This window comes from Onychostruthus taczanowskii, unplaced genomic scaffold, assembly GCF_017590055.1.
Source record: "Onychostruthus taczanowskii isolate IOZ18803 unplaced genomic scaffold, ASM1759005v1 scaffold7, whole genome shotgun sequence".
NCBI classification, from domain to species: domain Eukaryota; kingdom Metazoa; phylum Chordata; class Aves; order Passeriformes; family Passeridae; genus Onychostruthus; species Onychostruthus taczanowskii.
In genome coordinates, this window is record NW_024504786.1 from 7,907,986 (window position 1) to 7,921,039 (window position 13,054).

At 41.2% G+C, this 13,054-nt stretch overlaps 1 protein-coding gene across 9 annotated transcripts in view; it reads right to left on the reverse strand.

Moving 5' to 3' along the window:
- MAST2 (microtubule associated serine/threonine kinase 2) overlaps positions 1-13,054 on the reverse strand; it is a 189,122-nt gene that overhangs the window by 88,683 nt on the left and 87,385 nt on the right. For 3 of the 9 annotated variants that reach the window (XM_041421477.1, XM_041421476.1, XM_041421475.1), the window contains exons 5-6: positions 10,519-10,551; positions 9,493-9,699 (exon numbers count right to left, since the gene is read on the reverse strand). The exons of 2 other annotated variants lie outside the window; for them this stretch is intronic. In XM_041421477.1, coding sequence (XP_041277411.1) covers positions 9,493-9,699; positions 10,519-10,551 — 240 coding nt within the window. Of the gene's footprint in view, positions 1-9,492; positions 9,700-10,518; positions 10,552-11,669; positions 11,913-12,049; positions 12,306-13,054 lie in introns of those variants that run through there. 4 more of the 9 variants (XM_041421483.1, XM_041421482.1, XM_041421484.1 and 1 more) reach the window with 4 other exon arrangements.

Here is a 13,054-nt window from a genome sequence, read left to right on the forward strand (position 1 = left end):
CTTAATGAATTCACTGTGCAACTGGATTTGCAAACAGGAAGACAACTTAATCTCTTCTCCTGCCACTCCAGCCTGCAGCAGCCTCTCCATGATGAAGTACAGCACTTCAGCTCTTTGCAGTTTTTCCACCTCTGACTCCCCGTACTTGAATAACACCACCAGGCTATTGCTAATTCCTATAACACAGGGTTTGTACATATCCCAAAGAGCTGTAGAACACAGTCCTTGACAGACAGGGTCCATAACCACTCCAACAAAACTGTGTCAGCAAAGCAGATTTGAAAAATCAGGTGTTATTCCCCCCATTTTACAGAGAAGTTACAGCGCAGAGCCTAAAGTAGAAATTAGGGTCAGAGCAGCAGCAAAGGTGGCTGGCAAACTTTGTGTCTTCATAGGGAGTGAGGACTGAAGAAGAAAGGATGGCTAAAACTAAACCAAGACAACAGGCAAGTAATTAAGGTAAAATGAACAAAGCAAACAACAAAGAGACGGAACTGAGCTGTATTTCAGTGAGTGAATTAGAGGCCTTTGAGTTACTCAGCTCTCTCAATTACCAGCTCACAAAAGCAAAAAGGGCTCCCCTCATCTATGCAGGACCACAGACCTCCAGCACATCCCAGGGCAACAGCCCGTGCCGAGGATCACCATGGTGCCCCCAGGCTCAGGGCACGCTGGTGAGCAGCGAGCAGGGAGTGCTGTCACCTGTTTCACAGCGTATTACCCTGAAGACCAAATCAAGCCTGAACTCCAAAACAAGCCCTGGCATCTGATTTGTTTCCCAGTGTAATTCAGGTTGTTTGCTCCAACCCAGATCTCCGGTGCAGGACGTTCCACTCTGCAGCTTGTTTCCTCTTTCCCTGGTTAACACACTTAGGCTCAGCTGAAATGTTAAGGATATTGTAAAGCCCTTGCATTTACCGTGGCTTTTCTGAGACAAAAAGCTTATTTTGTAGGATGTTGGCTAAGAAGAGTTATTCTGGGAGCAAGGGGAATGCTAATGTAATGAACAGACGAAGAGGATGAATTTTACATTTTCAAGCATAAATTCTTAATGAAGTTAGAGCATGGGATAAGAATAGACTTTACAAAATAAGCATGGTACAAAAGAGACATGAGAAATCAAAACCATGCTTGGGAAACATCAGGGGTGCTGGTAGACACACACACAAAAAAAAAAGGAGAAAAAGTTTATCTAGTTTTAAAGACAGAATTACATCCTTATTTGGACATGCATTTTTAAGATAAATTGGCCCCTGTTTTAGCCATTCCTCTGGAATACCATGAGTCTTCACAGCAAAAGCTTAGCTTTTAGTCTTAAAGACTGGGAAAACTGTGATAAGATATCATCAACTGTCAGACAAACAAACTACTCCAGGTTGTGAGCCTCAGAAAAATACATAACATACAAACAGATCCAACATAAGAACAAGCCTGGACCACAGATTTCTAAATAACTACAACTCTAAATAACTATACCATTCTAAATAACTACACTACTCCATCAACTGTTCTACTGTAATTCTGAGAAACCCACAAAGGTGGTTCATTACAAAACCAAGGTTTCCTGAAATACACACATTATTTAGAAGATCTTGAATGAAGACACTTATTTTATATATGACTTTTAACACATGTGTCTACCTGTATATAAGTGGAGACATAAGTGTTAGAACACAGAAGCAGATTTAATAAATTAAGATAAATTGACTCAAACTGAAATCTCAGCTTTGAAATAAAGTACAGATATGGACAGATATGGAACTGGTAATGATTTCTGCAGTCTCCAGGGAAACATTCATGTTGAAATACTAAAACCAAAATTTATCCATTTGCAATGCTGCATCTTACTACACGCTACTGTAATATTAAAAATGGCAAAAATAAATCTAAATAATACAGCTAGAAACAAAAATATATAACAAAATTGCTTGGTTTTAAAATAAATTACTTTCATAACCCACCTCACCAATGACCTTTTAAGCCACCTCAAATATAAAGAGAAAGTGTTAATAAATGGGAATATCCATCTTGCATTCACTTTCTTTTCTTTCAAATTTTTATTAGGAGATGCAGCATTATACAGATTTTATAAATTAGGGAAAGAAAGAAAAAAAATTAAAATTTAAGCACAAATATATACAATATTAAAAAATATTTTCTAACAAAAACATTTTCTGCGCTACCTATTAAAACGCAGCCAGTAAGAAAAGCAAACCCTATTTGCAGCTGGCCAAAGTGCTCAGTACAGCACCCAGGCTCCTAAACAAACACACCGGCGGGCAGAGCACGGGTGAGGTGTGCGAACCAACACCACCTGCGCTGCGGAGAGCTCCCTCCCTGCAGGGCAGGCACGGCTCCCAGCCCAAAACTCACAAAAACACGACGTAGAACAGCGACTGCGGCGTCCTGCGGCCCAGCCTGCAGCTGCCCTTGCTGGGGACACCAAGGGGGAAGCTGCAGAAGCGGCAGGTCCCGGCTGTGAGATCCATGGCGGCCCCAGCGCAGGCTGCGCGCTCAGCCGTGGGGCGCAGGCCGGGACACGTCCCCACGGCCTCTCCTCCATGCCAAAGGCACACGCAGCTCTCATCAACTGCATTTGGCTCAAACGAATGGCAAGTTCCCTGCGAGGGCAACGCAGACACTCGTGACTTTAAAGGAACGCTTCTGGTCAATAGCTGCGCGTTGATTCGCTCGGGAAATTGGGCGTTTCATGGTTCTGGAATCTTCCAGTCTCTCGGAAGAAGAATGGGCAAGCAGTTGCATTAAATGAAGTGTGGAAGAAAGCTAGTAGGGACTCTTTGTCTTTCAGTGGAAAATTATGCCCTAAAAATTTGCTGAGAATTATAACTTGACCCATTCTGCTATTTTGTATTTCTCATCTGCTCACAAATACAAGTGAGAATCTCAGGAACAAAACAAAAATTTAATAAAGAGTACAAAAAGTAATAATATTCATTCATTAATAAAAATAAATATTCACCTTCTCAGGCAAGCTATAACCCAAACATACATTATTACTTCTACTTGTGGAGCATGTCTTTGATGAGAATCAAAAGAATTACTTCCAAAACCAGCTTTTTTAGTGTTTATATAATAAATGCCCATCTCAGCCCAGAGAAGTGACAATGCAATTCTAAGTGCACAGCAAGTCTTTCCCAGACGGCTGGATCAATAACATCCCTGCTCTAAAGACCTAAAGGTCTGAAGAAAGGAAAGGACAGGGAGAACAGGAAGGAAACAAAAGCACACAGAGCTCTTTCACCACAGCAAAGATTACGGTTTGAAGATTTTATTTTAGAACATTAATAATTCATAATGACAGTGTAATGTAAACTAGGTTAGAAGATTATGCTCTCAAGTACCACACAAGGGATTGAATGACAGAATAATAACAACTAGCCAAAGTAGCAAAATTTCAGGAGATAAATGAGGGGAAGAGAGAACTTAGAGCACTAAAAGAAGCATATTTGAGATGAATGAACAAAAACAGGAATAGAGAGATACTGAAAAAAGGGGAGCACAGATGTAGCCTGTAGAAAAGAGAGCACGAGTGGGTCCATTTACAGCAGAAGCAGCTCTGCAGGCTCTCTGGCATGGTAGTTATGAATATTCAAACAAGAGCATAAATCTAAGACAAAAGTTCACCACAGCTCAGGATAGTGAGACATAGCTGAAATGGGATGCCATTCCAAAAACTGGTGAAAAGTTACCCTCCTTCGAGACAAAAGTTCACCACAGCTCATAGCTGAAATGGGATGCCATTCCAAAAACTGGTGAAAAGTTACCCTCCTTCTTTACATCCTAAATCTTCCTTAAGCTTTCAGGTTAATGTTGATCCACTAAATGGTTTATCTAACTAAATTAAATCTGGAACACATGAACACGTGTCTTCAAAAAGCAATTTTTTAAGGAAACACATTGGAAAGGAACCTGCTGCTCATGGGCAGGAACAGTCCTGGGCTGACACACACAGCTGTGTAAAATAATCTCTGTTTCCCCCAGCTCCAGGCTATGAAGGTGACACAAGTTACTCACTGTTAGTACATCTCTGCTATTAATGTTTCAGCACAGGACATTAACAGTCCTCTTTGCACACTCACTGATTTTCCAAATTAATACTAAAAATAGCCCCTGGCTGCCTCATAGTCCAATTAAAAACAAACCTTGGAAAATGCATGGCACTGTCTATCAACAATAATAAACAGATGACTGTCTGGTTAAGAATTTTACTTCTTTCTCAGAACTATTCCCTTGCCAGGAATCTTTCAGTGCTCTGTATCTGTATCCGAGATCAAAAAGTCTTTGAAGGAGAGACTACTTGGAAGGAGCACACCACTGTCGTTTGAGGAACTCTCTGTTATTTGAGGATAAGGACAGAAAAAGAAAGGCTTCAATATTTACTACAGTCTCTTAAGAATCTTCTGAGCTCTTCGTTCCTCCCTAGAAGTTGCTGACTTATCCCAGCCATCCCAAACTCTGAATAGTGCAGGGGTAGTAAATGAGTCAGCTCATACACAGGTGCACCAGCAGATCACAGCCTTCAAACATGATTTTATAGAAAAACCAGTTATGAACCATAACCTTATATGGTTTATAGGTGAAATGGCCAACAAACAGTAAAGCTCTCCTAAAGTCACAAGTACAAGCTCCCCTCTGGCAGCCTCCAATTTCCCAGGTCAAACCACCAGGTTATGATTTACAATTGGTCCCATGGAGAGCAGCCAAAATGTGAGCCTGGAAGGAGACAAGAATTCACACCTTGGGCTCCAAACCCCAGGGTTTAACTCTTCTGCTACTGCAGCTACAGGCAGCATGCAGGGATTTTTGCATTTACATAATGCCTTCAATGAAAAAATTATACCATGTAGGCCACCATGCGTCAATATTGCCAACCATATTAAACAAACAATTTCCCGTCAGCCCAAGACACACAAGAAGTTATCTGAGCCGTCACGTTTCAAGTATCACCAGTGTGTCCCTCCCATGTAGTTTCATAGATGGGAAAAATGATTCCCAAGAACAAAAACCAGTACAAAGGAAAAGGAATAAGGAGAAAAATTTCCATTAAAAAAGAAATTAATTCTGGGAAACTCATTCATTCGATGTGAGATGTAGATTAGAATTCAGTTGCCAAAAGCTTACCTACTCAAAATTCATCATTTCATATTATGCATAATGATATATCCACAAAGTTGTTCTGTTTCTCATTATTCTTGAATTGCTGATCTACACTGTTTCCAAGAGTGACATTATGCCATCTTGCAGTCAACTCTGACCAATTATTTAGCACATTTAAGAAAGCAGAACCTGTACCAAATCAAGCACTAAACCAGGATAACACTTACTGCAAAACCAGAACAATTTCCAAATGTCATTCAAACTGAATATAGGCCTCTTCATTAATCCTCCAGCATTTGTCAAATAGGGAATTCTAACTAAAAAAAAATAAATATAAAACCTGTATGATATCAAATGACTTTACACTAGGCAAAATTTAGGCAAAGACAGGAAACCAACAACTTTTGATAAGCTTTGAGGTATTTCAAAATAAGAACAAAGAAACTCATCAAGTCTGAATTCTGAAATGGTTTTGATCTTCCTTAAAAATAAGGAACTTCTGTTTACAGCTACGGCCCTGATGTTGTAAAATATATGCAGTCTACAAAACCCAAACCTCAGGTGATCTGGGGCGATCTGTGCCAAGAATACATCCTTGTGCTAAGGAAGGGATTTCTGCACCTGCCTTGAAGCAGCAGGACTGGAGCTACAAGCCTCTCACTGAGGCACACAGCAATCCTCACACACAAGATGAAGAGCCACAGTCTAACAGGAGACCCGTTCGAAGAAGGTGGATGTCCCCATCCCCACCCTTTGGGGAGGGTTTGCTGACCAGCATCCTGCAAATGTGGAAAGCCCACTGGATTCACTGCAACGGAGCAGACCTGCCCAGGACACTGCCCACCCAACCTCACTCACACACCCAAACAAGCCATAGCTCTAAATATAGTTCTCCCCTCATCCATTGCAACAGCTTGTACAAAAAAGGCTTTAAATAAAGGCAGGCAGCCCTCCAGGACATTTCCTGAACGCCTGTGTATAATAGATTCTAGCTACTTACCACAGTTATTGATGAAAGGCTTGTTTCCTAGAATAGGCTTTTTATGTAAATAAATTAATATATTCTTAAATTATATCACAGATGTCCATAAAATCCTAATTATATAAAACTCATAACATTGCAATTACACACTGATCGAGTAATTATGTAGTGTGCTTAAAGACTATTTTGGAGCAACATTAGGTTTCCCATTTTGTTTTACTTAAATAAGACAGCAAGGGTCTGGTCACCATCACATCCACAAATGGTGACCAGATTTTGTAGAGGCTAGGAAAAAATTCTATTAAACTATTCTGAAAAGCTATAAAAAAATTAATAGCTATTTCCAATAGACTTCATTAAAGCTAGAATTTCCAAGGGAAAACATTCCTGTAAAAATAACCTCCACCATACATCCCTATAAGAACATGTTCCACAACTGGCATGAATTCATGAAATTGAAATAGCACGAGAAAATGCCCCTTGAATGATCCAGCTGAAGCCAACTCTTCCCTTGGTTTGTTAGGAAATTGAAGCAAATTTCCACTGAGACTTCACCTCAGCTGCAGCAATCAGAGATGCCAGAAAAACAGCACCTGGACACTTTCATCCTTTTTACCACAAACAAATTAAACTGTTTCCAGAATTACTGAAAATGTCTTATATCTTACTGAGGGTGTTACACAGAATGTAACATTTTCTGGAATGGGGGTAATTGCACTCTCCTTTAATCTCACGGTTCATCACTTCCAAGTTAGAACAATCAATTCATGACATCTCTTAAGCAACTTGAGAGCAAAAAATGCTGTAAATTCATATCTTGATTAAATTAAAGGACAAATATGGGTGCACAAAGATTTGCCAGCTCATAAAGAGAACCAGCTGTGAAACATGGCCTCATTTTCTTCTTCAGTAATTTGACTTTCCTGTTACCCCCAGAAGAGTGCAAGCCAGATCCCAAAGACAAAAATCAGAACTTGTTTAATTCTGAACATAATTCTCTTTTCTTCCTAAAGATGCATGACCTTAATTCCAACCCACATTTCCATCAACTATAGCAGTCTTATTCCACCTGTTATCAATTTGGTTTTATTGTAATCAGACCACATTTCCTTTTACTCTTTTGCAAGGTTTACATTATTTTCATTTGTTCAAAGGTTATGTATAAAATATTTTCAATCTTAATTAGATTAATTCTTTCAGAAACCATGAACTTCCATGCCATCTGTCTTGACATCAGATGCACCAACAGTTGTTCATCTGTCGACATAAAATTATCAATGGCACCATGAAACAGAGGGAACAAGGGAAAATCTGTGCAGATTCTTGCAAATGCAATATACCAAAGGTAAAATGTGAGGAAGATTTGACATGAAGGCACAAGCTTTTCTTGTTACATTTTCCAGCAGTTCCCTGCATAGCCATGGAAATGAATCACTGCCTGGCTAACCTGAGGTGCTAAGCTGAGCAGATCAATGACAGTGGTAACTTGCCAGGATGAACCTTTGCTCTAAGCAAGCAGGAATGGCTATCACTGGCACCGTAACCAAGTAAACAAAACTACAACAAAGAAAGACAGGATAAAACAGGATCAAGAGCTGCACAGGTGAAAGCAACCACGACAAAAATAAAAACTTATTATAGTCGACCTAAGCTCTCACACAGAACCATGTATCTGTGAATCATCAACCATTCAGTATTTAAAGAGCAGATGGCTGGAAGGTCCCCATATGTGAAAAATATTATTATCAAGGAGTCCATAGTAACAGTGGAATAAAGCTTGCTATTAAGACTTTTATATGAACTGTTCTTAGAGAGTAAATTATTCACTGACCCATGTCAGAACTCTGAAAATTGAAGGTTTCTCAGAGGAAGAAAAAGCAGTAAGTATCAAAAAGGCTCTTGAAAATAATCAATAAGCATCAAATCTCATCTCCAAAAAGAACAGTTCTCAGTTGACTTGAACAATAATCTAATTTTGATATTTAACTGCCACTCACCAGTCCGTTAATTAGCCCCAAGGCTAAACAGCATTTAATTGAGTTTAATCACCCATGTTTAAAGGAACATTATCCAACACCAGCCTTTAAATAATAAAAATTCATTTAAAATTAGATTGATGGCCATGACATTGAAATGTTAGGAGACTCTTCTGTAGTTGCTGCCCTTCACTTCCCCCAAGTGCTGCCAAAGTGAGCACCTTATTAAGAATTGTCACCAAGTGCTGCCCATGGTGCAGGGAAAGCAGCAGACGCTGGGCAAGCCTCTCCCCATGGCCATGCACAGTGAGGACAGACACATGCAACTTTCCTCTGCTGACAACCTGATTTCCACTCAACAGATGTCATATACATTACTCTGCATTAGAGGGGCAGAAGCCTAAAATAGTTCAACTTCACATTTTCTGGTTAGTCCTACCAGAGTTGGCCAGCAAGACCAACCTCCCTCTGAAATAACATCTAGATTCAGGGGCTATTGCATTACCACCTGATGAGTAACCGAAATTTGAGCAGCCACATCCACCCTGCAGCATGTGAACTTCAAAACCAGCCCTCTGGTGCAATGTTGGCTCAAGTTTTAAGTAGGTACCACTGAGCTCCAGTTTCATAATCGCACACGCAAAGATCTCCAGCGTGTGTGAGCCTTTGCCTGGGACTGTCCCCCTGAGAGCTGGTGACATTTCCTCTGAGTGAAGAAGCTGAAGGTTTGCAGCTGAAGGCTGATGGCTGTGCTTGACCTACACAAGCACAGCGAGGAGCAAGAGCTAATCCTGAAGGGAAAATATATCAGTTGAGCTGTTAAGTGCTTCAATATAAACTGAGCTGGTTTGGGCTATTTTTGCTTCAGAAACTCTTGTATCCTTCACTCATGCCTGCTAACAACAGGCCTGATTCTATTCCTTATCCTTTGTGTACCCTGTGCTTGGAGACTTCAGCCTGCCAGCCTCTGTGAGAAAGCAGAGTGGATTTCCAGGGAATAGAAGAGGGTTCAGTATTTAGCACAGACCCACTTCTTAGACAGGGTTTTTAAGGACCCCACTTTAGGCTGCTTTATTTTTAAATTGGTTTTCCTGACACCAGACATGCCTGTGAGGGCTCCTCTGTGGCATGGTACAAGCTGCACAAGGTAACACCAGGAAGAGGCATCCACACACCACCAGACAGATTTCTGTTCCTTAATCCAATTTATCTTTTTCCCTACATGCAAAGTACAAAAAAAAATTTGTCCCAATACGCAACATCAACTTGAACACTAAATGGTTGGAAGTAAGCTGTGAGTAGGAAGCTGTTTCCTTCTGTTAGATGTTATTCTCTTGAACTGTAAAGCTGTTAAGTTCATAGATGGTTATGCCAACACCAAACTGTTAGAGATTCCTAGTTGATACCTCTCCTTACCTCCACTGAAAAGGATGGCTGTAGCATGGACTAGATGGATTGCTCTGGGCTTGTGAGTTCAGGTAAAATACTAGAGGAGAAGTGACAAGTGCACAGTCAGCACTAAATGGGAATTTAAGATGCTGCAGACCTGGAGCAGATGTAGGAGAGAACATGTGCTGATGAACATCGTTTCCTCGGCAGTGGGAGAACAAAGGAGAGGAGATTCTGACAAGGTACCACAGTAGAAAAAAAAAAAATCAGGATCAATATCACATCTTCTGTCTCAATAAAGAAAAAAGATAATTTCAAAATACAAGTTATATCTTCTAAACAAATGCAATAAACTAAGTGGTCAAAAGTAATTTCTTTCCATTATCATCCAAACCAAAATGTATTTTTCAGTCAATTTAATATCTATTCAATGTTATTTTTTCACTACAAAAATCCTCCAATCTGGAATTATCCAAATGCTTTTTGCAGTGATTTCCAGGCTTTCTGGAATATACACCATTGTCAATCTCTAATATAAAGTGCTTAAGTGAGAAAAATGAACAAATTAATAATGGCACCAGTGGCAAACATGGGCCATTCCTATCACTGCCTTCACAATTTGGGGGCCATGGTTCCATGCCACAGCTGTGGCAATAACCAAAACACACAACTGTGAAAATATGGATGACACAAACCATTAACTATAAAACAACATTTAGCAGTGGCAGTTGTTTTAGAGCAACAACTAATTAAGCCTGAAAGCAGCACTGCAAAATGGCTTTATTCTAATTTTGTGGGGAAGCAGTGGGGAAACTGAGGCATGAAGAGGCTTAGCGACATGTCCACAGCACATCCAAGGCAGCATCAGGATTGCAGCTGAGGGGCTGGTGCCCAGCTCTGTGCTCAGCTCTGAACTATCCTGCTTTTGCAGGCTCAGCAGCCAAGGCACATTTGTATTCACACAGGGCACAGAAAAGGTCTCAAAGTAGCTGCTTTTCAAAAAGCTGCAAACAGACTTGTACATAAACACAGAGCAGAGGCTCTAACACCTACTTTAGTGAACTATACACGATGAGATGTCCTTGGCTAGAAATAAAGTAAAAGTTAACTTACAATTATTGGTATTCCACAGTGTGCTTATGTGTTAGAATACAAATTAGTGCCAGTGTATTCTTACACCTATAACTTTGATTTTTGACTGAGGGCTGAAAAAAGGTTTCTATTTACCATATTTAAACACAAAAGTGAGCAAAATGGAAATTTGAGGCATGCTTCAGTTTTGGTTAGAATTCAGATATTTTACACTTAGGGTCCTGAAGTCAGGCATGTTTGTCCATGTTCCCAGCTTTAAATTTCCTGCCAAATCCAAATACTTATCAGTAAAGCAGCCTTTATATACTGGAAATCCTCCCCACCAGCAATCTCTGCTTAAACAGCTGATGAGCTTTACAGTCTGCAGACAGAAAAGGTTAAGCCTGCCTCTTACCCTGCTCCTCCCTCCACTGACTACACGATAGATTATTTTCACCTCCTCTACTTATGAACACCGTATTAAACATACAATTTCCTTAATTTTACCTAATAAAAATAATAAATATAATTACGAACATAAGTAGCAGTTTCCATTAGTAGATTTCAAAGCACTTATAAAGAAAAAGCATTTTAAAAGGAAATGATTGTTAGAATTCCATTTGTAGAAATGCATGTGGCAATGTGGCAATGTAGCTAAGACTTCTTGCTTCAAATCCAGAAGTTTTCAAAAGCATTCTTAATTCTAGAACACAGCAAAGGTAGCAAAGGTTTCTGAAGATTTTAGCACTGTGACAGCTTTCTGACAGATTATTAAAAGTGCTCTTTAAATCTGAAGAATGATCAAACTAGAAAGACAGTTACAAACATTTAGTTTGACTACACTAATGCTTGGGACAAAATTTAACCACAATGTATCCCAGTTAAAAACATTAAAACATTGATTTTTTTTGGCTATACTTCATGGTCAATACTCCACAAAAGTAAAATGCTAAAGCTTCCAAAACGAAATTTCATGTACAGCCAAGTAAGCATGACAGATAAAGTTCTAACAAATCAAAGCAATTGATGTCCAATTGTGTCTATTGGCCACAGAAAATTCTGGCCTGTTTTTCTTCTTCATAGCTTCAATTTGAAATGATTAAGTGCAATTCCTTTTTCACAACAGTCCTTACTGGATCCGCAGAGATGGGGCTCCGAGCCTCTGCTTCCTCCGCTTCATCATTGTGCTGATACACTGATACGCCTCTTCCCAGCCTAAGAGGCTTAGGGCTGGGAAGGAGAGGCCACTGTTATCACTCCAACGCAGAGCACGGAACAATCAGTGCAATTCCCAGCTCTCCACACACCCCCAGTGTCACAGAGACCTCGGGAGTTCAGTAATGGTCCAGATTAATCACACAGCTCATGTCAAAAACCTAATTATTTATAAGAAAAAAAAATCAGATTAAAAAAAAAAAACCTCATCTGCGAGGCTATTCACAGCGTCCGGCGAAAGGCAGCGGAGCCCAGCAGAAGGAAAGGAAGGCGCCCAGGGCACGGAGCGGCCATTGACCTGTCACACCGCCAGCCACACGGCCCCGCCACGCTCCGGCCGAGCGCCGCACATCAGCCGACCCATTTACCAGCTCCTGGGCTGCCAGCAGCCTTCCCAGCACACCGAAGGGACGGCGGAGAGGCACGGCACAGGGAAAGAATCAGGCAGGGATCCCGGAGCAGCCTGACACCCGCAGGGCGGCGGAGCAGAGCGGCGCCCGCAGCCGCAGGCCGGCAGAGCCCTCAGCGGGCGCGGGGAGCAGCTGCGGCCGGCCCGCGGCACACGTGAACCAGCCCCCGGGCAGAAATCAATCCCCTGGCCTGCACGCGAAACTTGCGGCTTAAAACACCTTCCCCACACTGCCGAGCCGTGCTCCAGACAGAGACTTGATGGATTCCAGCACCCAGAAGAGAGAGAGCGGCAGCGCTCGCAGCAGCCGGGGGAGCCGGACGCAGCAGGGGAGGAAGGGGGAACACCTTCACCAGGAGGAAATGTTCCCTTCACGCTTCTGCTTGCAAACAGCGACTTCAGTCAGCTCAAAATCAATTCTGTGCTATTAACTAAACTGCCCCCAAATTATGTCCGACATTTTTTTAATGTGTAGTTGTAAGAATGTTACCTTCCCCAAAAAAGTTTCCATATATATACATATATATGTTTGATAGGTTTTAGAGTGCTAAAGGCTGCATTTAGGCTGCCGTTCACAAGTACTCATCAACCAAGTCAAATTCCAGGTGACAACTCCGACCTTCAGACCTTCCCATGATTCTGATCGCAGCCCCACACTAGAAAATCCCAATCTCTCAGCAATTAGGAAAACAGAGCTCCAGGCTGAGGAGGAAGGGCCAGGGTGGCTGTTCCTTACACAACCAAAGCCCCCGCTCCCCACACTGTGCCTCTGGAGTCAGCACAGCAAGCAACGAAAAGTACAAATTTGGTATGCTGCAAATAATTCTATTGTACTTATTAAATGAGAGCCTGGATTAAGTAGTGGAAACTTGACAATAAAAACTGCGCAAAACA